This window comes from Carcharodon carcharias, chromosome 1 (assembly GCF_017639515.1).
Source record: "Carcharodon carcharias isolate sCarCar2 chromosome 1, sCarCar2.pri, whole genome shotgun sequence".
NCBI lineage: Eukaryota > Metazoa > Chordata > Chondrichthyes > Lamniformes > Lamnidae > Carcharodon > Carcharodon carcharias.
The window spans coordinates 212,560,048-212,587,753 of record NC_054467.1 but is presented as its reverse complement, the minus strand read 5'-3'; the positions used below and the strand labels follow the sequence as shown (position 1 = coordinate 212,587,753).

At 43.1% G+C, this 27,706-nt stretch overlaps 1 protein-coding gene across 2 annotated transcripts in view; it reads right to left on the bottom strand.

Moving 5' to 3' along the window:
* Positions 1 to 27,706, bottom strand: part of ccbe1 (collagen and calcium binding EGF domains 1) — a 396,661-nt gene that overhangs the window by 55,735 nt on the left and 313,220 nt on the right. For both annotated transcript variants that reach the window (XM_041192659.1, XM_041192667.1), the window contains exon 3: positions 2,587 to 2,639. In XM_041192659.1, coding sequence (XP_041048593.1) covers positions 2,587 to 2,639 — 53 coding nt within the window. The remainder of the gene's footprint in view (positions 1 to 2,586; positions 2,640 to 27,706) is intronic.

Sequence of the window (27,706 nt, the reverse complement as noted above, 5' to 3'; positions counted from 1 at the left end):
TAAAGCCCCCCAGGCTGATTGGCCTGTCTGCCGACCGTAAGGTTGGACCTTTTCGCCTGGATGGGCAGTGAAAACTTTACGTTAATTGATAACTTAAGGGCCTTAACAGGCCTTTTAATTGTTAGCAAGCACCCTGCTGGCTCTGGCGCTGCCTGCCAACCAAACTATTGCGTGACTGCGCATTGACGTCAGTATGCTCAGCCGATGTCAATGTGCGTCATTTCACACTTGAGCAGGTTGGGCGCCTGCCAACTAGCCAATCAAAAATATCTGCCCTATGTCTTTGGAACATTAGCTTGGGATGTCCTGGGGGAGGTTGACAGTAACAGATGCAAGAGATGCAATTGTGAGGACTGTGGCAGAGGAACACGGCAGCACTTCTTCTGCTTCACCAACATCCTCCTTACCGTTGTCACTCACATGATTCAGAAAGAAGATATTCCGCCCCTTCTCCTCCTCAGCATCACCATCGTCTTACGCTCCTTCATCATTGTCGATCATCATTGATGGGAAAATCTTTGGATTGGACTGTGCAAGCTAAGAATGGGTGAACATTACTGCTTTTGAATTAAGGTGATTGAGAAAGGGGTGGAATTTTGTGGCTTTGTGGTATTTGACAAGGATGTGTAGTCCTGCAGTCACTAGCCTGGTAAAATTTTTAGCTCGGTGGGCACACGCCCGACCAGACCGAGCGTAAAATGACGCGCGAGTGTCCAGACATGGTGCACTCGCGCAATATTTCGGTTGGCAGGCATGCGCAGGAGCCGGCAGCCCACCCGCCAACAATTAAAAGGCCTTTTAAGGCCATTAAAAATTAATGAAAATAAAATTTTCACTGCCCATCCAACTTTACGGTTGGTGGGCAGGTGAAAAGGCCAAGCGGTCTTTGCATTTTTTTTGGAAACCTCAACCATGGGCGGGATGAGGTTTCCAAAAGCAAATAAAAACAAAATAAAAACTTTAATTTTTTCATTAATAACATGTCCCTGCTCATGTGACAGAGGGGGCATGTTTCATTACAAATTTTTTTTATATCTCTTCATCGACCTGAGGCAGATCCTCTTGGATGTTATGCAGCGCTTGCTCGTGCGCTCTAGTTTCTCACTGGGCGGGCGTTAATTGGCTTCCCGACCGCCCCAGCCACCCCCGCAGAGCCTGCCCGCCAAGGGAAAAATTCTGCCTATGCTGGAGCTGGCAGCATGCCCACCGACAATTAAGAGGCCTGTTAAAGCCATTAAGTAATCAATTAGATTAAAATTTTTGCTGCCTGTCCAACCTAACAGCCAAGCGGCCGTTGCATTTTTTTGGAAAACACATCCACAGGCGGGATGTGGTTTCCAAAAGCAAATAAAAATAAAATAAAAACTTTAATTTTTCATTAATTTCATGTTCCCGCTCATGCGACAGAGTCACGTGAGGGGACATGCTTTACTACATTTTTATTCTTTTTAATGATTTCTCATATCTATTCATCTGCCTGAGGCAGCTCTGTGCGAAGATCGCTCTAGGCCCGCTCGCCCTCCTCCCTCACCCCCCAGCCCCCCACACTGCCGCTCATGTATCACGCTGGGTGGGTCTTAATTGGCCTGCCAGCTTGAAGTCACGGTCCGGTGCCAATTGCGGGTAGCAGTCGGCTTTCTGCCCACCCCCGCCGAGCACCCCTGCCAAGGGCAAAATTCTGCCCATGAGCTCAATTTCCATCACGGCAGCTTGGAATTTAAATTTTGTTAATTAAATAAATCCATAATAAGAGGCAACAATAATGGTGACTACAAAATGAATGGGTTGTTACAAAAACCCATCTGGTTCAATAATATCCGTTAGAGAAGGAAATGTGCCATTTTTACCTGGTCTGGCCTGCAAGTGACTCCAGGCCTAAGTCAGTGTGGTTGACTCTTAATTTCCCTCTGAAACGCAAGGCAATGAGTTGCATAAGAATGGGCAATAAGTGCTGGCGTTGCTAGTGATGCCTGCACCCTGTGAGTGGATTAAAAAAATCTCAAATTCTTTCATCCGAGGGACTAAGGCGGTTCTAATGATGGTTTGGGCACTAAATGATTTGCAAAGCAAGAGGGAGCCAGAGGAATGCGTGAGAATGTACCACCTTTCCTGTGAACATGGGTATTGTCTGAAAAGATGGTTGAAGGTGGTCTGACTCAAATTTACACAGGCAGTTGAAAACTGTCTGAAGGAGGTAATCACATACTACATTGGCTTTCTGCTGGCTGCACAATCACTTCCATTTAGACACAACTTTAATTAACCATGTGAATAAAAATTGTATCAGGAAAAGGTCCCTGTTCCTACCAATGATCATTAATTGCATACTAGGAACCATCTGTTAGTAAAAATACCAATGTTCCTTCTATTTGTTTAAAGTTATTAATTTTATTTTACATTGCTATCACATCCCAGTATCCACACACGTTATAAATTTACTTCAATGTAGGGCCAGTTCAGGCCTGACACCTCATTTAGATTCCACAAGTTCATCATTGTTACAAAGGCAATACAGTTTCACAGCAATGCTAAACTTGTATTGTGAATACATTGGCATTTCTACAAATGAACGTTTTCTTCACTCACCTTCTGGGATGCATTGACCAAGAACAAATTTATAACCTTGACAGCACTTTTTCCTGAAAAAGAAAATAGATACTTATTGTACAAGACAGGACCACACAACAAGTGAATTTATTTTAAAGCAATCATATATCATATGTTTTAAGTTAATTGAAAATTGAGATATGTTACTTGCTCCTATCAACTGCCATTAAGAGCTAAATTTCCAATTGCATGCTTCAGCTGTGGGAACTCACTTACTAATAAATTGAGAGAAAGATTTTCCATGCTTTAAAATTAGTGGAAAATCATGGCCACATGCAATTCCTGATACTTCTGGCTGGTCAAGTTCAGCTGCAGGAATGTAAACTTGAAAAATCTACCATTAAATCCTTTGTAAGAAGTGTTTAAGTTAAATTTAACATCGGGTTATGCCATAGTACAATGAAATTAAGACATTGTCATAAGGCCCAGAGCTTTGGAAAATTTGATTGTGGCATAGTTTATGTATGTCAGTTTAGGTTTGGAATAGTGGCTGCCTCTTTATCACTCAGTCATTGTGTTTATGCCGTGATGCACTGTGGTGTATCTTCTTGTTATATTCATGTGGTAACACACTTACAAGCTTGAAAGGAAGTTTATACACAGTTTTCAAGTATTGACAGACTAGGAATAATTCAGCTTGCACTTGATTGCCGGTACACTTTTAAAAAATTAGATAGGCAGTTTTCAAAATCAAAGTTCTCCTTTTGAAAAATGTTTTAAAAATGTGGACCTGAATTTTAACTTTGGCGGGCCCCGTAGCGGTGGGGAAAAGGGCCCCCGACTGTAATTTCATGCCTGCTGGCCAATTAATGGCCAGCCAGCGTGAAACGTGCACTGTAAAGCTCACCAATTCTGGGGTGGGGGTGGGAAAAGGAAGGGCGATGATGTTTCCGCGGGTGTGGGGGAGCGTTGTGAGAAAGCTCCCTGAAGGCAGACAGCTGCCTCAGGGAGCTGCAGACCTGAAAATGCTAAAAAAAAGTTTAAAAAGCTGCAAAAAAATGTCCATGCACCACAGTCAATCACCTGAAAATATAGCTGACCAAAGTGCTGTCCACAGATATTTATTTTTATTTTATTTCATCCCGCCCTTGGATGAGGTTTGATGAAAAATGCAAAAGCCGCCTGGCCGATTCACCCGTCCGCCAGCCAAAAGGTTAGATAAGCCACGGAAAATCGGAGACAGTTGCGCCGTTAATGGGTTTAAGTGCCCTCTTAATTGTCAGTGGACATGCTTCCAAGTTTTGCGCGCGCCTGCCTGGCGATATATCGTGCGAGTGCATTATGATGTCGGGACACTCGCCAAATGTCTTCTCATGTGATTTTATTTCCAACTGGGACGGGCGCGCGCCCGCCCACACGATGTAAAATTCAGCCCATGGTCCTGGTCAATGTCCTACATGCTCAATGAGAAGATGCTGCTTAAAAATCTAAAAGAGGCAACCTGAGAACTTTGAATTTTAGGAGAAGCACTGTGGCCTTGGAATTTCTGTTGCAGCAATATAAATGCATTGGAGTGAGACTTGTAACTCTGGTTAGGCATATTTCTGGAGGTGACAACACATGACCTCCTGCCTTCAACAAAGTTGCCCCCACAATCTGGATACTGGGCACCCAACATGTTCATATTTATGGTTCATCACCTTTCCACACCAATCAGAAAGCCATTAGCTTCTTCATTATCCAATTCTTGACTATCAGTCAAACAGCCTTTACTCCCATGTCTGATATTTTTTATAACTAGTGAACAAAATATTTAAAGCAAATTTAAAAACACACAATTTTCAATGCCCCTCAGATTTTGCTTCTGCTTTGCTTGCAGTAGCATTCTGTCAATTAATTTTATTTCCTGGAGACTCCAGGCTAAGCCTGGAGCGTCCTCAATCCTATTTGAAGTGGGTCTCATGCCCACCAAAATTGCAGGAGGTTGATTCCGTTAGAAATCCCAGGGTCAGGTAATTCCCATAATGCTGATGCTGGCATGTCAAGATCAGGGGGCCCTCCAGCAGTTGGTGGGGGTGAGATGCATTTGAGAATAGGATGCAGCAAGAGTGCAATATTTTACTTTAAGGACAGTTAAAGGGATGAGCAGGCTCCTGCAAGAGGCAGAGGAAGGTTGCTGTAACAGAAGGGTGAAGCTGAGTGTTTACCTTCTCAGAGGTTGGTGTGGATGTGCACTGCTCTCCCAAATTAAAGAATGGAGGGTGCCATTGCTGGAATACTAGGGAAGAATCTGTCACATGTAGGCATGGACCACATAGAAGAAGGTAGCTGTGATTGTTGAAGTGGGGCTGGGAAACTGGACTGGTGAAATATAAAAGCATAATCTCCCAGCATATTGTGAATTTATATGTAATGTTACAGAGAGGGGGTGGTGTAGGGGTGATTAATTTAAACAGCACTAATTTCTCCTCTCACCACCCGTCCATCAACAGAACGGTGATTGATTTGTTTCCCTCTTTATAAGCAGAGCATATTTCCCAACCCTTCAGTTTTGGTGTATTCCAATTTTCTATTAATAACCCCACAATTGTATAAAACACTGATGAGGTCACAACTGGAGTATTGTGTGCAGTTCTGGTCACCACATTACAGGAAGGACGCAATAGCTCCGGAGAGAGTGCAGAGGAGGTTTATAAGAATGTTGCCAGGGTTAGAAAAATGTAGCTATGAGGAGAGATTGGATAGGTTGCAGTTATTTTCCTTAGAACAAAGAAGGCTGAGAGGTGACTTGATTGAGATGTACAAAATTATGAGGGGAATAGATAGAGTGGACAGGATAAAATTGTTACCCTTGGTGGAGAATTCTAGAACCAGGGGACATAGATTCAAGATAAGTGGCAAAAGGTGTAGGGGGGACATGAGGAAGAACTTATTTACACAGAAGGTACTGGGTGTTTGGAATTCGCTGCCCAAGTTGGTGGTAGAGGCAGAAACTCTAACCTCTTTTAAAAAGTGCCTGGATCTGCACCTTAAGTGTTGTAAGCTGCAGGGCTATGGGCCGGGTGCAGGAAGGTGGGATTAGAAAGGGCACCTGGGTGTCCTCCGGCAGGCATGGACAAGATGGGCTGAATGGCCTCCTTCTGTGCTATAACTTTTCTATGGTTTCTATGGTTTCTAATAAACTCCGGATAGGATGAACATGAAGGGTTAGTTTATTTGCATACACTCAAAACACGAAAGGCAGGTCGCAAGATTGCCTCCACACTGAGAAAGCAAAGAGAGGGATAGAGAAAAGAAAGAATTACAGTGCAGAGACCACAGAGAAAACAAATATTGTTTCATGTGGGTTCCAGAGTCCAGAATCAAAGTCTAATAAGGTATTCCTTCACGGAGGTTGGCGGACTGAAAAAACTGATGCTGTATGATTCACTTTTCCAGTGGTGTTGACTTCACACGATGAGATAGGCACACATAGATGAATCAGTCTTGTAGACAATGGTACAGAATTTCCAGCAGAAGCAGTATTCAACCTGGTTAGGGCTCCTTTTCTGTGGGGCTGCTAGTATGTTTGTAAACAGCAGACTGAGACTTTTTAGTTCAGCAAGGCAATATTACTGGTTCCACAAGCCAGAGCCCATGTCACATGACTTCCATCTCTCCACACTGTCTTTGACAAAGAAAAGTGTATCCTTCATCTGGGTCCCCAAGATTCTTAACTGTCTAAACCTTTAAGAATCGAAAGGAAGGCTGCGGGCCCTTTGTCTTAACCGATGAACAGCCTCCTGTTGGCCAGCCCCTGGGTTATGAGATGCAGATGGCCCTTGTATAGGCGAGGGTCTGAATTTGTTCTGTGCAGCCCAGAGGGGGTCATTAGTAACTGTTCAGTGATAACAATGTGTGAATCTACTGAGAGGTAGATTCTTTTGTTCGGGGGTCACAGACAGGCATAGATTCAGTCATTTTAAAGGTCTTTGTCTGGTTTTAAATTTTTGGAAATGGCAATGAACATATCACTATATATTTTATTTACAAAAAAATAGAGTGAGGTCTTAGTTCCTCAGCAAGGAGCCTGTCTTCACAAATGCATATACACTTAAAATGCGAAAGTCTTTGTGATTTATATCAATATCAGGTTTTACATTTGGGCAAACAATGCACATTGGTGTAATCAACAGCTCTCACAACTCTGGGCATTCCAGCCATTCCTAAGAATTTGATGGGCCTCTGCCATCTGTCTGGGAGGGACGAAAGTACTTGTAGTTATTTGGTGCCTTTCAGAAACTTCGGTTGTCTCGAAGTGATTTTACAGCCAATAAAGTACAAGTGCAGTCACTGTAGCAATGTCAGCAATGTGGCAGCCAATTTGCACGGAGCAAGGTCCCACAAACAGCAATGAGATAATGACCGTTCAATGAGATAATAAAGTGTTTTAGTGATGTTGGATGAGGGATAAACATTAATTCAGGACACCAAGTAAATCTCCCCTGCTCATTTTAGAAATAGTACCATTGAATATTTTATGTCCACCCGATTCTTAAAAGCTTTGATATTTCTCTCTGTTGTCAGTCTGGGAGCATTATCAAATTGTCTAAGTTGAGTTCCCTGGTAAATAGGGCACAAGCGACTTCCTTTATAGAGAAGTGCTCAAGCATTTGTCTAAGCTGACAAAGTCTCTTGGTGCACCCTAGAATGACTGTGTTGCATAAATGTTCAGAGCTGGGTCACTTTCTCCGGCATAGTCTGAAGTGTAGTGAACATTGTTCACTGCTGCAGTCAGGCCTGCAACCAAAGAAAGATTCATTAAATCATCAGGCAGAATTTTGCCGTCGGTGAGCAGGCGGTGCGGCCCGCTTCGCTGGCAGGGATCGCCTCCGCACCTGCTCGTGATTGGGTCGGGCCTGCCTGCCTGACAGACAGAAAATTCTGCCCATCATGTCTGAAGTGCATCACTCTGAGAGTTCCTGAGTTCCAGATTAGACAGGTCTTGAGAAGTGCACCTGAGTCTACATACCATACTGAGTAGTTAACGCTAGGATGATCGGGGTTCTTTTAATGCTGCCTGATTTATCTGGCTTCCTTTCTTCCTGCTATTTCTCTTCCTCAAGCATTCATATCATCTAAGGTGGTATTCCTATTGGGTGGGTGATGTAATTCTGTCCTAACTCTATTTTTTTTTTTATTTGTTCACAGGATGTGGGCATCGTTGGCTCGGCCAGCATTTATTACCCATCCCTAATTGCTCTTGGGAAGGTGGTTGTGAGCCACCTTCTTGAACTATTGCAGTCCACATAATGTAGGTGCACCCACAGTTTTCATGTGGCTGCCATGAAAGGAGAAGGGTTGGTGCTTTTTCACCATGACATGAAACTCAGCAAAATTTATGACAGAAGACATCTTACCCTTCACTTTCAAATCACCTCTGCTTGGTCTTTCAGGTGAGAGAGCTGAAAATTCAACCCATTTGGTGTAATGGTCAGAAGGAAAGTATTGAATAAATAATTTGTCAGAGACAAAAGTATTTAAATGCAAAAGGTGCCCGAGTATACATGGGAATAGTGGGCATGTGGGGTTGCAGGGTTTGCAGTGTTAAAGTGAACTTAATGTGAAGTAAAGGTTGTTTTTCTTTCACCATCGACCAATGATATGGTCAACCTTCACCAAAAGGAAGGAAGGCTGTGGGCAAGTGTGATGGATCTGATCAGTTAAACAATCAGTAACTTAGACTCTGTTATGATTTATCTTCATGAAGCCCACCCTAGTTTGCCTGAACTCTCTTTGAAGTGCTGTGTATGGCCCTGGGTTTTAACCCCACTCATGCAGATCCTGGCAATGAAAAATAGAATAGATGGTACAATACAGAAAGAGATCATTTGACCCAACAAGCCTCTGTCAGCTCCTTCACAGACCAATCCAATTAGTTTCATTCCCCTACTCTTTCCTTGTACCCCTGCAATTACTTTCTCCTTCAAAAAATACTTCATTGGCTGTAAAGTACTTTGAAACATCTGGCAGTCATGGAAGACACTATGTTAGTGCAAGGCTTTTCTTTTTAAAACCGAGGACCAACGTCTGTTTCAGAAGTTTGGATGAATGCAAAGAATCCCGTAGTATTATTCAACTCAGTGCAACAAGTATTCCTTAATGTCCTTCCTAATGTTCATCCCACTACTAACATCAACAAGAAATCTAAGTTAATTAGTCATCCAGAACATTTAACAGATTGTATAGTGAGCTGGAAAGGGGGCAGTTAGCTCAGTTGGCTAGATGACTAGTGTGTAGCTCAGAATAATGTCAACAGCGCAAATTTGATTTGTTTTCCAGTTTAAGTAGACTTGGGGCCTGCCTCCTCAGCCTCCCACTGAGAGTGAAAGGCAATGACAAACTACCACTGATTAAAAACTAATAAGCCAAATGGCTCAATATCAGCAGACAATGAGTCAGGAACCTGCCTTTGGACAGAGCAATGAATGAATAGTGAGCTGGGTAGAATGGATTATGACCTGGCTACAAAACAAAAAAAGAACACAGACATGGGAAAGGTTGCAAGCACTGTCCCACAAAAATCAGTACTGGACCACACTTGTTCATCCTTTACAGAAATGATTTGGTCTTGGGAATTGGAGTACAAGCTCAAAATTTGCAGATTGGGTTTATAGTTAACACTGAGGAGGATTGCAACAAAATAAGACGACATTAAACTTGCAGAATAAGCTTATAATTGACAAATGCACATCAATGTAGATAAGGGTCAGGTGCTGCATTTTGGTTGGAAAAATAAGGAAGCCAAATATTTCTTGAAAAATTAGTCTAAATGAGGTAGAGGCATCAAAGGGTACTGACACAGAACCACTAAAAGTAGCAATGCAGATCAATAAAGCGTCAACAGCAAACAAAGCATTGGGTATCAAGAGGGACACAATGCGAAAGCAGAGATGCTATTTTAAACTTGTAATAGAACCTTGATTGGTGCACGTTTGGAGGACTGTGCACAGGTCATTTTGTCCCAATTGTGGCTGGGTCAGTAACACTCTCACAAGAACACTCAAGGAGCTTGGCACTATCCAGGACAATGCAACCCGCTTGATTGGCAACACATCCACAAACATTCACTCCCTCCACCACCGATGCACAGTAGCAGCAGTGTGTACCACCTACAAGATGCAACGCAGGAATTCACCAAGGCTCCTTAGACAGCACCTTCCAAACCCACGACCTCTACCATCAAGAAGGACAAGAGCAGCAGATAGATGGGAACACCACCACCTCGAAGTCCCTCTCCAAGTCGCTCATCATCCTGACTTGGAAATATATCACCGCTCCTTCGCTGTTGCTGGGTCAAAATCCTGGAACTCCCTTCCTAACAGCACTGTGGTGTACCTACATCACATGGACTGTAGCGCTTCAAGAAGGCAGCTTGCCACCCACTTCTCAAGGGCAATTCAGGATGGGCAATGAATGCTGGCCTAGCCAGTGACACCCACATCCCATGAATGAATTTTAAAAAATGTTTGGGGTTCAAGTCTAACATCAGGATTTGAGTGCAAAAATCAAGGGTGACACTCCAGTGCAGCACAGAGGGGAGTACTTCACTTTAGACCATGCTGTTTTTTGGACGAAATGAGGGCCGTCTATATGTTCGGGTGGATGTAGAAGATTCCATGGCACTATTTTAAAAAAGAGCAGGGAGTTATTCCCAGTATCCTAGCCAATGTTTATCTCTCAATCAGCATCGCAAAAAAGCAGATTATCTGCTCATTATTACACTGCTGTTTCCATGAGTTTGCTGTGCGCAAAATTGGCTGCTGCATGTCCTGCATTGACTATACTACAAAAGCATTTCGTTGGTTGCATAAAGCACTTTGAGTTGTCCAGTGGTCGTCAAAGGTGCTATAAAAATGCAAGTTCTTGTTTTCTTCTTTCCTGTCCAATTCCCTTCTGAAGGCTACTGTTGAATGCATATTCACCCTAACAGGTAGTGCATTCCAAATCTTAACCACTTGTGTGAATTCTTTTTTCCCCCTCATGTCGCCACTTTGGTTCTTTTGCCAATCACCTTAAATCTGTGTCCCCTGGTTCCCTCCAGGCATGGAAACAGTTTCTCTTGATTTACTCTACCAAGACCTTTCATGATTTTAAACACCCATGTCAAATCTCCACTTAGTCTTCTCTGCTCTGAGGAGAACTAGCCCAGCTTTTCTAGCTATCCACTTAACTGTAATCCTGCGTTCCTGGAACTATTCTAGTAAATCTCTTCTGTAGCTCCACCAAAGTCTCCACATCCTTCCCAAGGTGTGGCGGTCAGAATTAGGCACAATACTCCAGTTAGAAATTCAAGTTAAAAACTCAACATGGACAAAAAAAGATAATCAATTCCTGTCACAGGGGAATATAGTTGAAAGAGGATGGGACTTGTTGGGCTGAACAATCTTTTCCTGTTTCTGAAAATTCTTCTGTTCTTTGAAGCATAAGTCAATCAGTTCTTTTTATTTGCAATTTATGAAATCCACGTGTTTAGTCTTATGAGGTGCTGTCTACTGATGATGTTTAACCAACTGCCGAAAATGACAATCAGCACTTCCAACAGAGGATTAGCCTAAGAAAAAGATTCAGTCAAGCTCTACGGGTATAATATTGCAGTATAAACATACAGTGCAAAGACAATTGATTTTTCCTAATATTTGAAAGCATCCTTGTAATTTTTTAATATATACACTTTCCAGTAGTTTTCACAGGGGAATTATCAAAACTCCTATTGTATTCATTTGTTTACTTTGATTATATAAAAATAAACCGTAACCATGGGAAAACTACATTTAACTTGCATATAAAGGAACATAATCCTAAGGCTTTGTATTCAAGATTCCAATAAAGACTTGCTGGCATGTCACCGCCCAGAAACAGTATCAGTTTTCTTCTAAAATTGAAAAGGGTTTCATGAAAGCAAAGAACTGAGTATCAAAGGTAAATAAAATAAAATTGCATTAATTAGTTTGGCTAAGGCCGGATTTAAAAATAAATTACCACTGTACGTAAAAAACTTTTTCAGTCAGTCCCTCATAGTCTGCATTGGTCAGGTTTCTGCTAATTCTTTGAACAAAGACGAGTGCCTTGTTGGGGCTTTCTGTCACTCTATCAAATTAATTACTTCAGAATTTCAAATTAGAAATGTGCAAAGAGTAGCACCCCTGAAATGCTGTTATTAAGTGCACTATCTCATATATAACTGAAACAAATGCAAGGATCCACATTCGATCTCAGGCCTATGCTCATTTAGCCAATTACGAGTTGGATGGTGCAAAAGACTTAAGTATTGGCAAATCCTTTAACAAATCGTTGGTGAGGCCTCAGCTGGAGTATTGCATCCAATTCTGGCCAGTGCACTTTTGAAAGGATTTCAAGGCGTTTGAGAGCAGGCAGTGGAGATTTGTGAGAAAACAGCCAGGGATGAGGGAGTTATTTGAAGCGGTTAGAGCAATTTGCATTGTTTTCTTTAGAGCAGGGAAGATTAAGAGGAGGTTTTATAGAGGTAGTCAAAAGTCTGAGGGGTTTTGATACATAAATATGGAGAAATTGTTTTGACCGGCAGGAGGATTTGAACAGCGATTTAAGTTATTTGACAAAAGAGCCAGAGGGGCAATGAAGAGATTCTTTATACAAATGATTACTATGACCTGGAGGATCTGAGCAGAGATTTAACTTATTTGACAAAAGAACTACAGGGGCGATGAAAATTTTTTTTATTCAACAGATTGTTATGAACTGGAGGATCTGAGCAGACCTCATTCTCACCAACCTGCCTGCCGCAGATGCATCTGTCCATGACAGTATAGGTAGGAGTGACCACCGCACAGCCATTGTGGAGATGAAGTCCCGCCTTCACATTGAGGATACCCTCCACTGTGTTGTGTGACACTATCACCATGCTAAATGGGACAGATCTAGCAACTCAAGATTGGGTATCCATGAGGCGCTGTGGGCCATCAGCAGCAGCAGAATTGTACTCAAACATAATCTGTAACCTCATGGCCTGGCATATCCCCCATTCTACCATTACCATCAAACCAGGGGATCAACCCTGGTTCAATGAAGAGTGCAGGAAGGCATGCCAGGAGTAGTACCAGGCTTACCTAAAAATGGTGAAGCTATAACATCAGACTACTCGTGTGCCAAACACATAAGCAGCAAGTGATAGACAGAGTTAAGCAATCCCCCAGCCAATGGGTCAGATCTAAGCTCTGCAGTCCTGCCCCATCTAGTTGTGAATGGTAGTGGACAATTAAACAGTTCACTGGAGGAGGAAGCTCCACAAATATCCAGATCCTCAATGATATGAGAGCCCAGCACATCAGTGCAAAAGGTAAGGCTGATGCATTTGCTACAATCTTCAACCAGAAGTGCCGAGTGGATCATCCATCTCCAAGTCCTCTGGAGGTCCCCAGCAATACAGATGCCAGTCTCCAGGCAATACAATTCACTCCACATGATATCAAGAAACCGCTAAAGGCGCTGGATACTGCAAGGCTACGGGCCCTGACAATATTCCGGTAATAGTACTGAAGACTTGTGCTCCAGAACTAGCAGCATCCCTAACCAAGCTGTTCCAGTATAGCTACAACACGGACATCTACCTGGCTATGTGGAAAATTGCTCAGGTATGCCTTGTACAGAAAAAGCAGGACAAATCCAACCCAGCCAATTACCGCCCCATCAGTCTATTCTCCATTATCAGTAAATTAATGGAAGGAGTTATCAACAGTGTTATCAAGTGGCACTTGCTTGGCAATAACCTGCTCACTAATGCCCAGTTTGGGTTCTGTCAGGGCCACTTAGCTCCTGACCTCATTACAACCTTGGTTCAAACATGGGCAAAAAAGCTGAACTCCTGAGGTGAGGTGAGAATGACTACCCTTGACATCAAAACAACATTTGATTGAGTGTGGCATCAAGGAGCCCGAGCAAAACTGGAGTCAATGGGAATCAGGGGGAAAACTCTTCACTGGCTGGAGTCATACCTAGCAAAAGGAAGGTGGTTGTGATTGTTTGAGGTTGGTCATCTCAGCTCCAGGACATCATTGCAGGAGTTCCTCAGGGTAGTGTCCTCGGCCCAACCTTCTTTAGCTGCTTCATCAATGACTTTCCTTCCATCATAAGGTCAGAAATGGAGATGTTCGCTGATGATTGCACAATGTTCAGCACCAATTGTGACTCCTCAGATAATGAAGCATTCCATGTCAAAATGCAGCAAGACCTGGACAATATCCAGGCTTGGGCTGACAATTGGCAAGTTACCATCGCACCACACACGTGCCAGGCAATGACAGAATCTAACCATTGCCCCTTGACATTCAATGGCATTACCATCACTGAATCTCCCACCATCAACAGCCTGGGGGTTACCATTGACCAGAAACTGAACTGGACTAGCCATATAAACATTGGCTACACAAGCAGGTCAGAGGCTAGGAATCCTGCGACGAGTAACTCAGCTCCTGACTCCCCAAAGCCTGTTCACCATCTACAAGGCACAAGTCAGGAGGGTGATGGAATACTCCCCACATGCCTGGATAAATGCAGCTCCCACAACACTCAAAAAGCTTGACACTGTTAAGGACAAAGCAACCTGCTTGACTGGCACCACATCCAGAAATATTCACTCCCTCCACTGCCGACACACAGTGGCAGTAGTATGTACCATCTACAGGATGCGCTGCTGGAATTCACCACAGCTCCTTAAGCAGCACCTTCCAAACCCACGACCACTACCACCTAGAAGGACAAGGGCAGAAGGTAAATGGGAATACCACCACCTGGAACTTCCCTTCCAAGCCACTCACCATCCTTACTTGGAAATATATTGCCATTCCTTCACTGTTGCCGGGTCAAAATCCTGGAATTCCCTTCCTAACAGCACTGTGGGTGTACCTGGACTGCAGTGGTTCAAGGAGGCAGCTCACCACCCCCTTCTCGAGGGCAACTAGGGATGGGCACTAAATGCTGTCCCATGCAGCTAAGCCCACATCCCATGAATGAATGTTTAAAAAAATGTTTTAAGTTATTTGACAGAAGAATTAGAGGGGTTATGAAAGCATTTTTTTAATACAATGAATTATTTTGATCTGGAATGCAATGCCTGAAAGGGCGATGGAAACAGAATCAATAGTTACTTTAAAAATGGAATTGGATAAATATGTGAAAAATACAAAACTACTGTCTTGAACCAAATTTATTTATCACTTACAGTTTCCATTAGACTCTGTAATTCATGTCAGTGTTAATCCAGGTTAATATATTTAGGCCATGTTGATTTTGTTTCCCTTTAATTTGTTTCCTTCATTCTTTAGCTCGATGTTTTCTGAAAGTGAGTCACATTCTTGGGTGTTTGTACAAAAAGGATGATTTATAAATAAGCAGATGGGAGCAAAGGTATTGGCCGAAAAGATGAAAACAATAACCTGAATCTCTTTCAAATTGATCTGAAGGAAATCCTTAATCCCACTGGTAAAGCAGTTAACAAAATGGATATCAATTTTTTTGTAGCAGTAGGAACCCACCTATTGAGCCCCCAGTAACACCAAAACTTTGGAAAACAGAGAAGATTCAATCTCCCCAATGAGTGCTTCCCCACCTACAAATGGATGCCCTAAAAGCTTCCTAAAATAGTTCTCACTCACTATCATTTGAATTTTAATCAGGAAGCATGCTTAAGTGCCAGTGCTTTGACCCCTTGCTTTTACTGACTGTAAAAGTGTGTACTAGCTAGTCGTATAGTAAGAACAAAGAACAAAGAAAAGTACAGCACAGGAACAGGCCCTTCGGCCCTCCAAGTCTGCGCCGATCATATTGCCTGTCAACGAAAACATTTTGCACTCCTGGGGTCCGTATCCCTCTATTCCCATCCTATTCATGTACTTGTCAAGCTGCCTCTTAAACACCACTATCGTATCTGCTTCCACCACCTCCTCTGGCAGGGAATTCCAGACACTCACTACCCTCCGTGTAAAAAACTTGCCCCGCACATCTCCTCTAAAGTTTTCTCCTCTCACCTTAAATCTATGTCCCCTAGTGACTGACTCTTCCACCCTGGGAAAAAACTTCTGACTATCTACTCTGTCCATGCCACTCATAATTTTGTAAACTTCTATCAAGTCGCCCCTCAATCTCCGTCGCTCTAGTGAGAACAATCCGAGTTTCTCCCACCTCTCCTCATAGCTAATAACCTCCAGACCAGGCAGCATCCTGATAAACCTCCTCTGCACCCTCTCCAATGCCTCCATATCCTTCTGGTAATGTGGCGACCAGAATTGCACGCAATATTCCAAGTGTGGCCTAACCAAGGTTCTATACAGTTGCAGCATGACTTCCCAGCTTTTATACTCAATACCCCTGCCGATGAAGGAAAGCATGCCATATGCCTTGCTGACGACCTTATCCACCTGCGTTGCCACTTTCAGTGACCTTTGGACCTGTACACGCAGATCCCTCTGCCCGTCGATGCACTTAAGGGTTCTGCCATTTATTGTATAATTCCTACATGTATTAGACCTTCCAAAATGCATTACCTCGCATTTGTCCAGATTAAACTCCATCTGCCATTTCCCCGCCCAAGTCTCCAACCGATCTATATCCCGTTGTATCCTTTGACAATCCTCTTCACTATCTGCAACTCCTCCAACCTTAGTGTCATCTGCAAACTTACTAATTAGCCCAGTTACATTTTCCTCCAAATCATTTACGTATACTACAAACAGCAAAGGTCCCAGCACTGATCCCTGTGGAACACCACTAATCACAGCTCTCCATTCAGAAAAGCACCCTTCCACGGCTACCCTCTGTCTTCTATGACCAAGCCAATTCTGTATCCATCTTGCCAGCTCACCTCTGATCTCGTGCGACTTTACCTTCTGTACCAGTCTGCCATGAGGGACCTTGTCAAAGGCTTTACTGAAATCCACGTAGAGAACATCCACTGCCCTTCCATCGTTGATCATCTTTTTCACTTCCTCGAAAAACCCGATCAAGTTAGTAAGACACGACCTCCTCTTCATAAAACCGTGCTGCCTCTCACTAATACCCATTTGTTTCCAAATGGTAGTAAATACTGTCAGGAACAATCTTCTCCAATAATTTCCCTACCACTGACATAAGGCTCACCGGCCTGTAATTTCCTGGATTATCCCTTCTACCCTTCTTAAACAATGGAACAACATTGGCCATTCTCCAGTCCTCTGGGACCTCACCCATAGCCAATGAGGATACAAAGATTTCTGTCAAGGCCCCAGCAATCTCCTCCCTTGTCTCCCTCAGTACTCTGGGGTAGATCCCATTTGGCGCTGGGGACTTATCCACCTTAATATTCTTCAAGATTGTGATGGGGGTGGGTGGGGTGATGGATAACAATTGATGAAGGAAATGGATGGTTATATTGCTATGTCTAAGCATAATAACTGTTTGCTTCTGCCCAATCTGCACCTAGCTTTGATTGACATAAATTGCTTCAGGAGATTGGACTGAAGTCTTTCTAACACCCTCTTCCAAAATTGAGGATAATAAACTTCCAGGAACAATGATGGGATGAATAGCAAACTAATGGTTAAATAGTAACAATCGTAATTACTAATGTATCATTTTTAAAAATCATATTCTCAGCACCTGGATTCAAAGTTGTCTATTTGTTACTATAAGTAAACATTCCTTTCTTAAACAATGGGGCAATGAGGTAGAAAATATATGGCTATAGGATAATGGATAATAAATAAAGGGGGGGGGGTGGTGGGTAATGGATAGAAATTGAGAGAGAAAGAGAGAGAAGGTTTTGCATATTGTAAATAATATAACATTATATGACTTGCACTTATACTGTACAAATAAACTAGACAATATCACAATAACATTTAAACATCATATAAACCAAACTACTTTTGAATTTTCATGCAGGATTTGAAATTCAGTTCAAAATTTTTAAATTCTTAAAACATGAGCTTAGGGAATTAATACTATTAAATGTCTACAGATCTCACTACCTTCACCAACTAACTGATAAAAACAAAAAACTGCGGATGCTGGAAATCCAAAACAAAAACAGAATTACCTGGAAAAACTCAGCAGGTCTGGCAGCATCAGCGGAGAAGAAAAGATTTGACGTTTCGAGTCCTCATGACCCTTCAGCAGAACTGGGTGAATCCAAGGAGAGGGGTGAAATATAAGCTGGTTTAAGGTGGGGGTGTGGAGGGGGAGAGAAGTGGAGGGGGCGGGGGTGTAGTTGTAGGGACAAGCAAGCAGTGATAGGAGCAGATAATCAAAAGATGTCATAGACAAAAGAACAAAAGAACACAGAGGTGTTGAAGTTGGTGATATTATCTAAATAAATGTGCTAATTAAGAATGGATGGTAGGGCACTCAAGGTATAGCTCTAGTGGGGGTGGGGGGAGCATAAAATATTTAAAAATAATAGAAATAGGTGGGAAAAGAAAAATCTATATAAATTATTGGAAAAAAACAAAAGGAAGGGGGAAGAAACAGAAAGGGGGTGGGGATGGAGGAAGGAGTTCAAGATCTAAAGTTGTTGAATTCAATATTCAGTCCGGAAGGCTGTAAAGTGCCTAGTCGGAAGATGAGGTGCTGTTCCTCCAGTTTGCGTTGGGCTTCACTGGAACAATGCAGGAAGCCAAGGACAGACATGTGGGCAAGACAGCAGGGTGGAGTGTTAAAATGGCAAGTGACAGGGAGGTTTGGGTCATTCTTGTGGACACACCACAGGTGTTCTGCAAAGCCGTCACCCAGTTTACATTTGGTCTCTCCAATGTAGAGGAGACCGCATTGGGAGCAACGAATACAGTAGACTAAGTTGGGGGAAATGCAAGTGAAATGCTGCTTCACTTGAAAGGAGTGTTTGGACCCTTGGACGGTGAGGAGAGAGGAAGTGAAGGGGCAGGTGTTACATCTTTTGCGTGGGCATGGGGTGGTGCCATAGGTGGGGGTTGAAGAGTAGGGACTAACCCCTTACTTTGACACCTTTCTGTACTTCATCCAGTTCTTCTTTTATCATGGCTTCCACAGAGATGCTGAAGAGCAATGGCAATAATAGACAGACTTGTCTCACCCTCTAATCAATTACAACCAAGTTCAGTTTCACCAAATACTGTCCTGATTATAGCAGTCTATCCCATACATAGAGCTATAATCATTCGTAGGAACATAAGACTCAGGAGCTATTCAGCCCTTCAAGCCTGCTGCACCATTCAATAAGATCATGGTTAATCTGGTTGTGGTTTCAACTCCACTTTGTCATCTGCCCCCATAACCTTGACTCCCTTGTCTATCAAAAGTATGTCTAATTCTGCCTTGAATAAATTCAATGACCCAGTCTCCACTGTTTTCTGGGGAAGAGAATTCCACATACGAATGACCCTGACCTCCATCTTAACTGGTAGACCTCTTATGCTTAAACTGTGTGGCTAGTTCTAGCCTCTCCCACAAGTGGAAACATCCACTCGGTATGACCCCTATCAAATCCCCTCAGAATCTGACACGTTTCAATAAGATCACATCTCATTCTTCTAAACTCCAATGGCTATAGGCTCAACCCGCTCAGCCTTTCCTCATAAGATAAGCCCCTCAACCCAGGAATAAGTCGAGTGAACCTTCTGTGAACTGCTTCTAATGCAATTATATTCTTTCCCAAATAAGGAGACCAAAACTGAATACAGTGTTTCAGATGTGGTCTCACCAATTCCCTGGACAGCTTTGCTTCAGGGATTTGGGTGTCCTTGTGCATGAACTCCAAAAAGCTAACATACGTTCTTCCTCACATCCCCTCTAAACCTCTTGCCCCTTAGTTTAAATCTATGCTCCCTGGTTATTGATCCCTCCACCAAGGGGAAAAGTCCCTTCCTATCTATGTCCCTCATAATTTTACATACCTCAATCATGTCCCCCCTCAATCTCCTCTGCTCCAAGGAAAATAACCCCAGTCTATCCAATCTCTCCGCATAAATAAAACTCTCCAGCCCAGGCAACATCTTGGTAAATCTCCTCTGCACTCTCTCTGGTGTAATCACATTCTTCCTATAATGCAGATTCCAGAACTGCAAGCAATACTCTAGCTGTGGCCCAACCAGCTTTCACAGAGGCACAGAATCACAGTGCAGAAGAGGCCGTTCAGCCCATCGAGTCCGCACCGACCCATGAGAAGCACACGCGTTTTATACAGTTCCAGCATAACCTCCCTGCTCTTATAATCTATGCCTCAGCTAATAAACATGAGTATCCTATAGGCCTCCTTAACCACCTTACCCCATGAATTTTCATATCATCTGCTAACTTAATGATCAACCCTCCTACATTCAGGTCTAAATCGTTTATATATACCATAAACAGCAAGGGACTCAACACCGATCTCTGTAGAACCCCACCGGACACAGGCATCCAGTCACAAAAACGCGCCTCGACCATTACGCTCTGCTTCCTGCCATTCAGCCAATTCTGGATCCAATTTGCCAAATTGCCTTGGATCCCATGAGCTCTTGCCTTCGTTAACAGTCTCCCATTTGGGACCTTATTAAAAGCATTGCTGAAGTCCAAGTAGACTATGTCAAGTAGATGGCACACACTTCTGCTACTGAGCGTCGATGGTGGAGGGAGTGAGTGTTTGTGGATGTAGTGTCAATCAAGCAGGCTGCTTTGTCCTGGATGTTGTCAAGTCTCTTGAGTGTTGTTGGAGCTGCACTCATCCAGGCAAGTGGGGAGTATTCCATCACACTCCTGACTTGTGCCATGTAGATGGTGGACAGGCTTTGGGGAGTCAGGAGATGAATTACTCGTCACACGATTCTTAGCCTCTGATATGCTTTTGTAGCCACAGTGTTTATATGGCTAGTCCAGTTCAGTTTCTGGTCAATGGTAACCCCCAGGATGTTAATGGCGGGAGATTCAGTGATGGTAATGCCATTGAATGTCAAGGGATGATGGTTGGACTCTCTCTTGTTGGAGGTGGTCATTGCCTGGCGCTTGTCTGGTGCGAATGTTACTTGCCACTTGTCAGCCCAAGCCTGGATATTGTCCAGACCTTGCTGCATTTGGCCATGGACTGCTTCAGTATCTGAGGAGTCATGAATGGTGCTGAACATTGTGCAATCGTCAGCGATCATCCCCACTTCTGACCTTATGATGGAAGGAAGGTCATTGATGAAGCAGCTGAAGATGATTAGGCCTAGGACACTACCCTGAGGAAGTCCTGCAGTGACGTCCTGGAGCTGAGCTGACTGACCTCCAGCAACCACAACCATCTTCCTTTGTGCTAGGTATGAAATCTATCTAGTAGAGAGTTTTCCCCCTGACTCCCATTGCTTCCAATTTTGCCAGGGCTCCTTGATGCCAGACTTGGTCAAATGCTGCCTTGATGTCAAGGGCAGTCACTCTCACCTCACCTCGGGAATTCAGCCCTTTTGTCCATGTTTGAACCAAGGCTGTAATGAGGTCAGGAGCCAAGTGGCCCTGGTGGAACCCACACTGGGCGTCAGTGAGCAGGTTATTGCTAAGGAAGTGCCGCTTGATAGCCCTGTTGATGACACTTTCCACTACTTTACTGATGATTGAGAGTGGACTGAATTGGCCAGGTTGGATTTGTCCTACATTTTGTGTACAGGACATACCTGGGCAATCTTCCACATAGCCGGGTAGATGCCAGTGTTGTAGCTGTACTGGAAGAACTTGGCTAGGGGCACAGCAAGTTCTGGAGCACAAATCTTCAGTACTATTGCTGGAATATTGTCAGGGCCCATAGCCTTTGCAGTATCCAGTGCCTTCACCTGTTTCTTGATATCATGTGGAATGAATTGAATTGGCTGAAGACTGGCATCTGTGATGCTGGCATCCTCCGGAGGAGGCCGAGATGGATCATCCACTCGGCACTTCTGGCTGAAGATTGTTGCGAATGCTTCAGCCTTATCTTTTGCACTGATCTGCTGGGCCCCTCCATCATTGAGGATGGGGAAATTTGTGGAGCCTCCTTCGCCTCCAGTGAGTTTTAAAATCAGAAAAAATCCAAAGTCCGCCTGGCCGATTTACCCATCTGCCAAGCATAAGGTTGGACGGACCACGGAAAATCAGAGACAATTGCAATTTCAATTACACTAATTGGCCTAGTGGTTGGCTGTGCAAAAGTTTAAAGCATGCCCGCCGACTGAAATATTGCGCAAGCACAGGATGATGTCGGGATGCTCGCTTGACGTCATCTCATGCAATTTTGCATCCGATTGGGTTGGGCGCATGCTTGCACGCTGACCTAAAAATTCTGCATATTATTAACTATTTATTAGCCCAAGGCTGGATGTTGTCCAAGGTCTAGCTGCATAGCAGCACAGACTACTTTATTATCCGCGGAGATGCAAATGGAGCTGAACATTATTTCAATCATCAGCAGGAGCCCAGATTATTTCTGTGAGCACTGGAGGAGAGCATTTACCCTCAAAAAAAAAATCAGCACTTACCTTTGGCAGCTCTCTGTCGCTCCATCATTCATGGCACTAGTCATAAGCCACATGATGGAGGGTGTGGTCAATTCTGACCTAAAATGGAAATTAGGGTTCGATTTATGTTGCAATACCCTAATTTGATAACTAAAAGGCGTTTGAAAGAGGCATACATTTTGGACACCCAGTGGTTGGCCCCTTTTAAATCAGAACTGATGGAGTGTCAGTATTAATGGTGTAGTAAGATTGCCAATGGCTTTCTGAGGCTGTTAACACCAAGTAAAGACTATGAAACCCACCCCCTCTATGTGTATAGGAGTGATCTAGGTGGACATATCTGCTGACTTTTTTTCTTCTCTCCATTCGTCAATCTTCTTGGGGAAATGTCCTGCCTATACTTGAGATTCCTGCACACTGTAATCGGGAGATGGCAGAAGAATGGCAATGTAGTAATTCAGTGGCCCTAGTCTAATGCCCTGGATACATGGGTTTAAATTGCACCATGGCAGCTGGTGGAATTTTGATTCAATAAAAAAGAAATCTGGAATATAAAAAAAGCTAGCCTCAGTAATGGTGACCATGAAACTATCAAAGATTATCGGGAATAGGTGGAATGTGAAGTCGAGGCCACAATCAGTTCAGCAATGATCTTAATGAATGGTGGAGCAGGCTTGAGGGGCCAACTGACTTACTCCTAGTGCTAGTTCGTATTTGATCAAGTACTCATTCTCTGGGGTATCAGAGTCATTCATGGCTTTTACACAATGCTGCTACTCTGAAAATAGGAATTCCTGATTTCAAAAAACTATCGGGTGAATTCCTGCCTACATTGGTGCCCTATTGCTAGACAAACAGCAACAGGTCAGAGCTGGGAGCTGTTCTCAGGGGCAGAGCTAAGTATGACCATGGGTTACAAAAGCCAAGAGCAGATTAGTTTTCTGTTCTAGATGCAGAGACATGGACAGAAACCTCAAAATAAAGCTTTTGGTATCCTAGGCTTTATTTATAGGGGCAAAGAGTACAAGAGCAAAGAGGTTATGTTTAACTTGTATAAGTTACTAGTTTGGCCTCAGATGGAGTTTTGCATCCAGTTCTGGGTGTTGCACTTTAGGAAAGATGTGAAGGCATTAGAGAGGGTGCAGGAAAGATTCACATGATTGAGTCCAGGGATGAGGAACTTCAGTTATGAAGACAGATTGGAAAAGTTAGGACTGTTTTCCTTGGAGTGAAGAAGGCTGAGAGGAGGTTTGATAGGGGTATTCAAAATCATGATGAGTCGGGACAGAGCAGATAGGGAGAAACTGTTCCCATTCGTGAAAGGACTGAGGGTGAAAGGGCAGAGATTTAATTGGCAGAAGAAGCAAAAGCGATATGAGAAAAAAACATTTTCACACAGCGAGTGGTTAAGGTTTGGAATGCACTGCCTGAGAGTGTGTTGGAGGCAGATTCAACTAAGGCATTCAAAAAGGAATTAGAATGTTATCTGAAAAGGAAGAATGTGCAGGGTTACGGATAGAAAACAGAGAATAGCACTAAGTGAGTTGTCCATTCGGAAAGATGTGATGGGTCGAATGGTCTCTTTCTGCACTGTAAAAATTCAGTAATTCTGTGACTCAGTGAACAGTGTTCATAAAAGTCAAATACAGACTGTTGACATCTATCGAAATGGGAAGCTGTTCGGTTCCCAGAACAAAAATCCCTCTCCTTGATTCACAAAATAGATATTCCAGTGTGATACTACTAAATGGGTCATTATTTTTGAATTCAGGAAATAAGAATTATGAATTTGATGAAACTATGTGGAACATATAATTTATTATTTTCTACTCTATGCTCCACTGCATGATACAGTCCCAAAGGTGACGACCACAGTCTATAGCTAGTACTTATCTGACCAAAATACTTTCTTGACATAAAACTCCATCAGTAGCTGTCTTCAGCAACCTAGTTCATTGTCAGATTTAAAGCATATGCTGATTTCTCTAATTTTGAGAATGACTAAAAGTTTTCCAGAACCCAACGCCACCTCTGCTCTGCCCTGCCCCTTCGATTTAAGTCCCACATTACTGTGGTTATTGATGTTTGGTTCATTGCATTTGTTTTTCTTTTCAGGTTCAAATATGATCCATTCAGCCTGTCAGAGAACCAGCTTAACTGTTGTGTTAAATCCAGTTCAAAATATATACAAAGCAAATATATGCATTCCATAATCACTGTATAATGGGCTCTCTGTATTTAATTAACTATCCTACTTATTGTCCACTGCAGATTGTCTTGCTATATGAATAAAAAAGAACAAAAAGAAAATCCCCTGGGAGGAATGGAATTAATAATGAAGCAAAGTGAGCTAATTCTTTAGAATGTGCTATCTGTTGGCACGAACTTCAAACCAGATGTTTAGATGGTGTTCCAGAGAAGTTATGCATAGTTAATCACAGATGAGGAAAATAATTAAAGTCAGACTACATTCATCAAATTAGCTAAGCAATTAAATGTCAGATTATGATAAGGTGCACTCCCTAGCCAACATCTCTATCCGTAAAACAACAAATTAAGCGCCAAAATTCCTTGGGTCAGGATCCCAGGAGTTATGCTGGAAGCATGCCCACCAGTCACTTCCAATGCTGATTCCATCAGAGTTTGTGAAGTTAGTGGGACATCAGTTTACTTGCATGGAGAAGACGGGTGTAAGTGCCACTATGGGACACTCCCAGCTGCCATTTGCCCCATGTCCCCTAAGCCATGGGGACTAGCTGCCCAACTCCACCCAGGTCTTCTTTGGTTCACTAGGGCTGAATAGTAAATATTCAAAAAAGAGTGACTATTCTTTAGACTTCCATTTCACTGTTCTGGTCTGGACTCTATTGATGGAGCCCCACTTTTCATCAGTGCATTCAACGTACCGCCCTTCACAAATACACTGGATCCTGACTGAACTAGACTTGCAGGAATGCTTAGCATTGGGACTTCCTGTCACTGGTTCTATGGTCCATGAGAACATATGCTTTTCAAGAGGCAGCCAGAGATTCTATCCCTTGCAAGGCAAGTCTGAAATTTCTGAAAGCAGTGGAGGCTGAGCACATGCAAGGGAGACAAGTGGAACCCCGTAGGAGTTCTTCTGATGAAGGTTCTCAGACAGACAAATACTCCAAAAATATTTTTACCTCAGCCCCGCAGTTGGCTCATTATTAAGTACACTGCCATTTATAAAACTGAACAATGAAGCAACACTTGGACAATACTCAGGCTTGGGCAGACAAGTGGCAAGTAACATTCGTGCCACACAAATGCCAGGCAATGATTATCCCCAACAAGAGAGAATCTAACCATCATCCCTTGACATTCAATGGCATTATCATCGCTGAATCCCCCACTATTAACATCCTGGGGGTTACCATTGACCAGAAAGTGAACTGGACTAGCCATATAAATACTGTGGCTACATGGTCTTATCTGATTCAGACAGATTTTTAATCAGTAAGGGAATCAAGGGTTATGGGAAAAAGGCAGGAAAGTGAAGTTGAGGATTATCAGATCAGCCATGATCTCATTGAATGCAGAGCAGACTCGATGGAGCGAATGGCCTACTTCTGCTCTTATGGTAAGAACAGGTCAGAAATAAAAACAGAAAATGTTGGAAAAACTCAGCAAGTCTAGCAGCATCTGTGGAGAGAGAAACAGAGTTAATGTTTCGAATCTGTATGACCTTCTGAAGAAGGACCATTTCTCTCTCCACAGATGCTGCCAGACCTGCTGAGTTTTTCTAGCTTTTTCTATTTTTGTTTCAGATTTCTAGCATCCACAGTATTTTGCTTTTAACTTAGAGCAGGTCAGAGGCTAGGTATCCTGTTTTGAGAGACTCACCTCCTGACTCCACAAAGCCTGTCCACCATCTACAAGGCACAAGTCAGGAGTTTGATAGAATACTCTCCATTCGCCTAGATGAGTGCAGCTCCAACAAGACTCAAGACACCATCCAGGACAAAGCAACCCGCTGATTGGCACCCCATGCACAAATATTCACCCCCTACACCACTGACAAGCAGTGGCAGCATTGTATTCTATCTACAAGATGCACTGCAGTAATTCATCAAACTCCTTAGACAGCACCTTCCAAACCCAAGACTGCTACCATCTAGAAGGACAAGGGCAGCAGATAGATGGGAGAACCACCACCTGGAAGTTTCCCTCCAGGTCAATCACCATCCTAACTTGGAAATATATTACCGTTCACAGTCGCTGGGTCAAAGTCCTGGAACTCTCCCTCAAATAGCACTGTGGGTGTGCCTACAGGACATGGATTGCAATGGTTCAAGAAGGCAGCTCACCATTACCTTCTCAAGGGCAATTAGGGATGGGCAAAAATGCTAGTCTAGCCAACGATCCACACATCCGTAAATGAATATTTAAAAAAATCTAAATGGGTAGGTGCTAAATTCAATTGCTTAGACAGAGTAGGCATGAAAATTCAATCATGGCTGATCTGCACCTTCAATCCTTGGGCTAGGAAGGGGAAAGGTTAGTCAAATTCCTACCACTGGCCACTGTTCAATAGCTAGTTCCAGAAATTGTAAATGCCATGTGAGGAGAAAAAGAGCTCACATATGATATCTTTTATGGATAAATCATCAGCCAACATTCATTTGTGGTTCATACATGAAGAATAGCCTATTCGTTAGCGGAGTGTGGGCGTTGCTGGCTAGGCCAATGCTTGTTGCCCATCCCTAATTGCCCTTATGCAGAGGGCATTTATAAAAGTCAACCACATTGCTGTGGGTCTGGAGTCACATGTAGGCCAGACCAGATGAGGACAGCAGATTTCCTTCCCTAAAGGGCATTAGTGAACCAGGTGGGTTTTTACAACAATCAACAATGGTTCCATGGTCATCATTAGGCTTTTATGTCCACATATTTATTGAATTAAAATTCCACTATCTGCCGTGGTGGGATTCAATCCCAGATCCCCAGAGCATTACCCTGGGTCTCTGGATTACCAGTTCAGTGACAATACCACTACACCACCACCTAAAGGTGACTCTTGCCCACTTTGCAATATTAGGAAAATAATTTGCACATCTCTTAAATTAGTACACAGGCCTAACTAAGGTCTTGTATAACTCAGCATTACCTCCTTGCTTTGTTCTGTGTCTTTAGTTACAAACCACAGGATTCCATTTGCCTTTATCATGGCTCAATTTACTTGTGCTGCTATCTTTAATCATCTGCATGTCTGCACACCAAGGTCCCTCTGATCCAGTTCCAATCTTAATAATTTAAGTGTATTTGCTTTCCCTGGTTACTTTCATAATTTATTACTCCAAATTGTTAACATTGGACTCCACCTGCTACCTATTTACCTATCATGTTAGCCTATCAAGGTCCCCGTGCACTTTTTATATTCTTCATTTCAATTTGCTATACCTCTCTGTGGGTCTTTGGACAATTTCAACACAGACACATCCAGTTACCACAGCCCTAATAGCCCAGCAATCAACAGATTGTGAGCTCCAATCCTGTAAAGGCCGGTAATAAAATGAGCTTCAATTCTTCTGGTGGGCTGGCATCAGATAAAATGATCATGAAAGCTGCGGGATTGTTAAGAAGTGTCAAACGGTTCACTAACAGCCTTCAGAGGAGTGGTATTTCTGCCTAGTCTGGCCTACATGTGATTCCAGTCACTAATGGTTAAC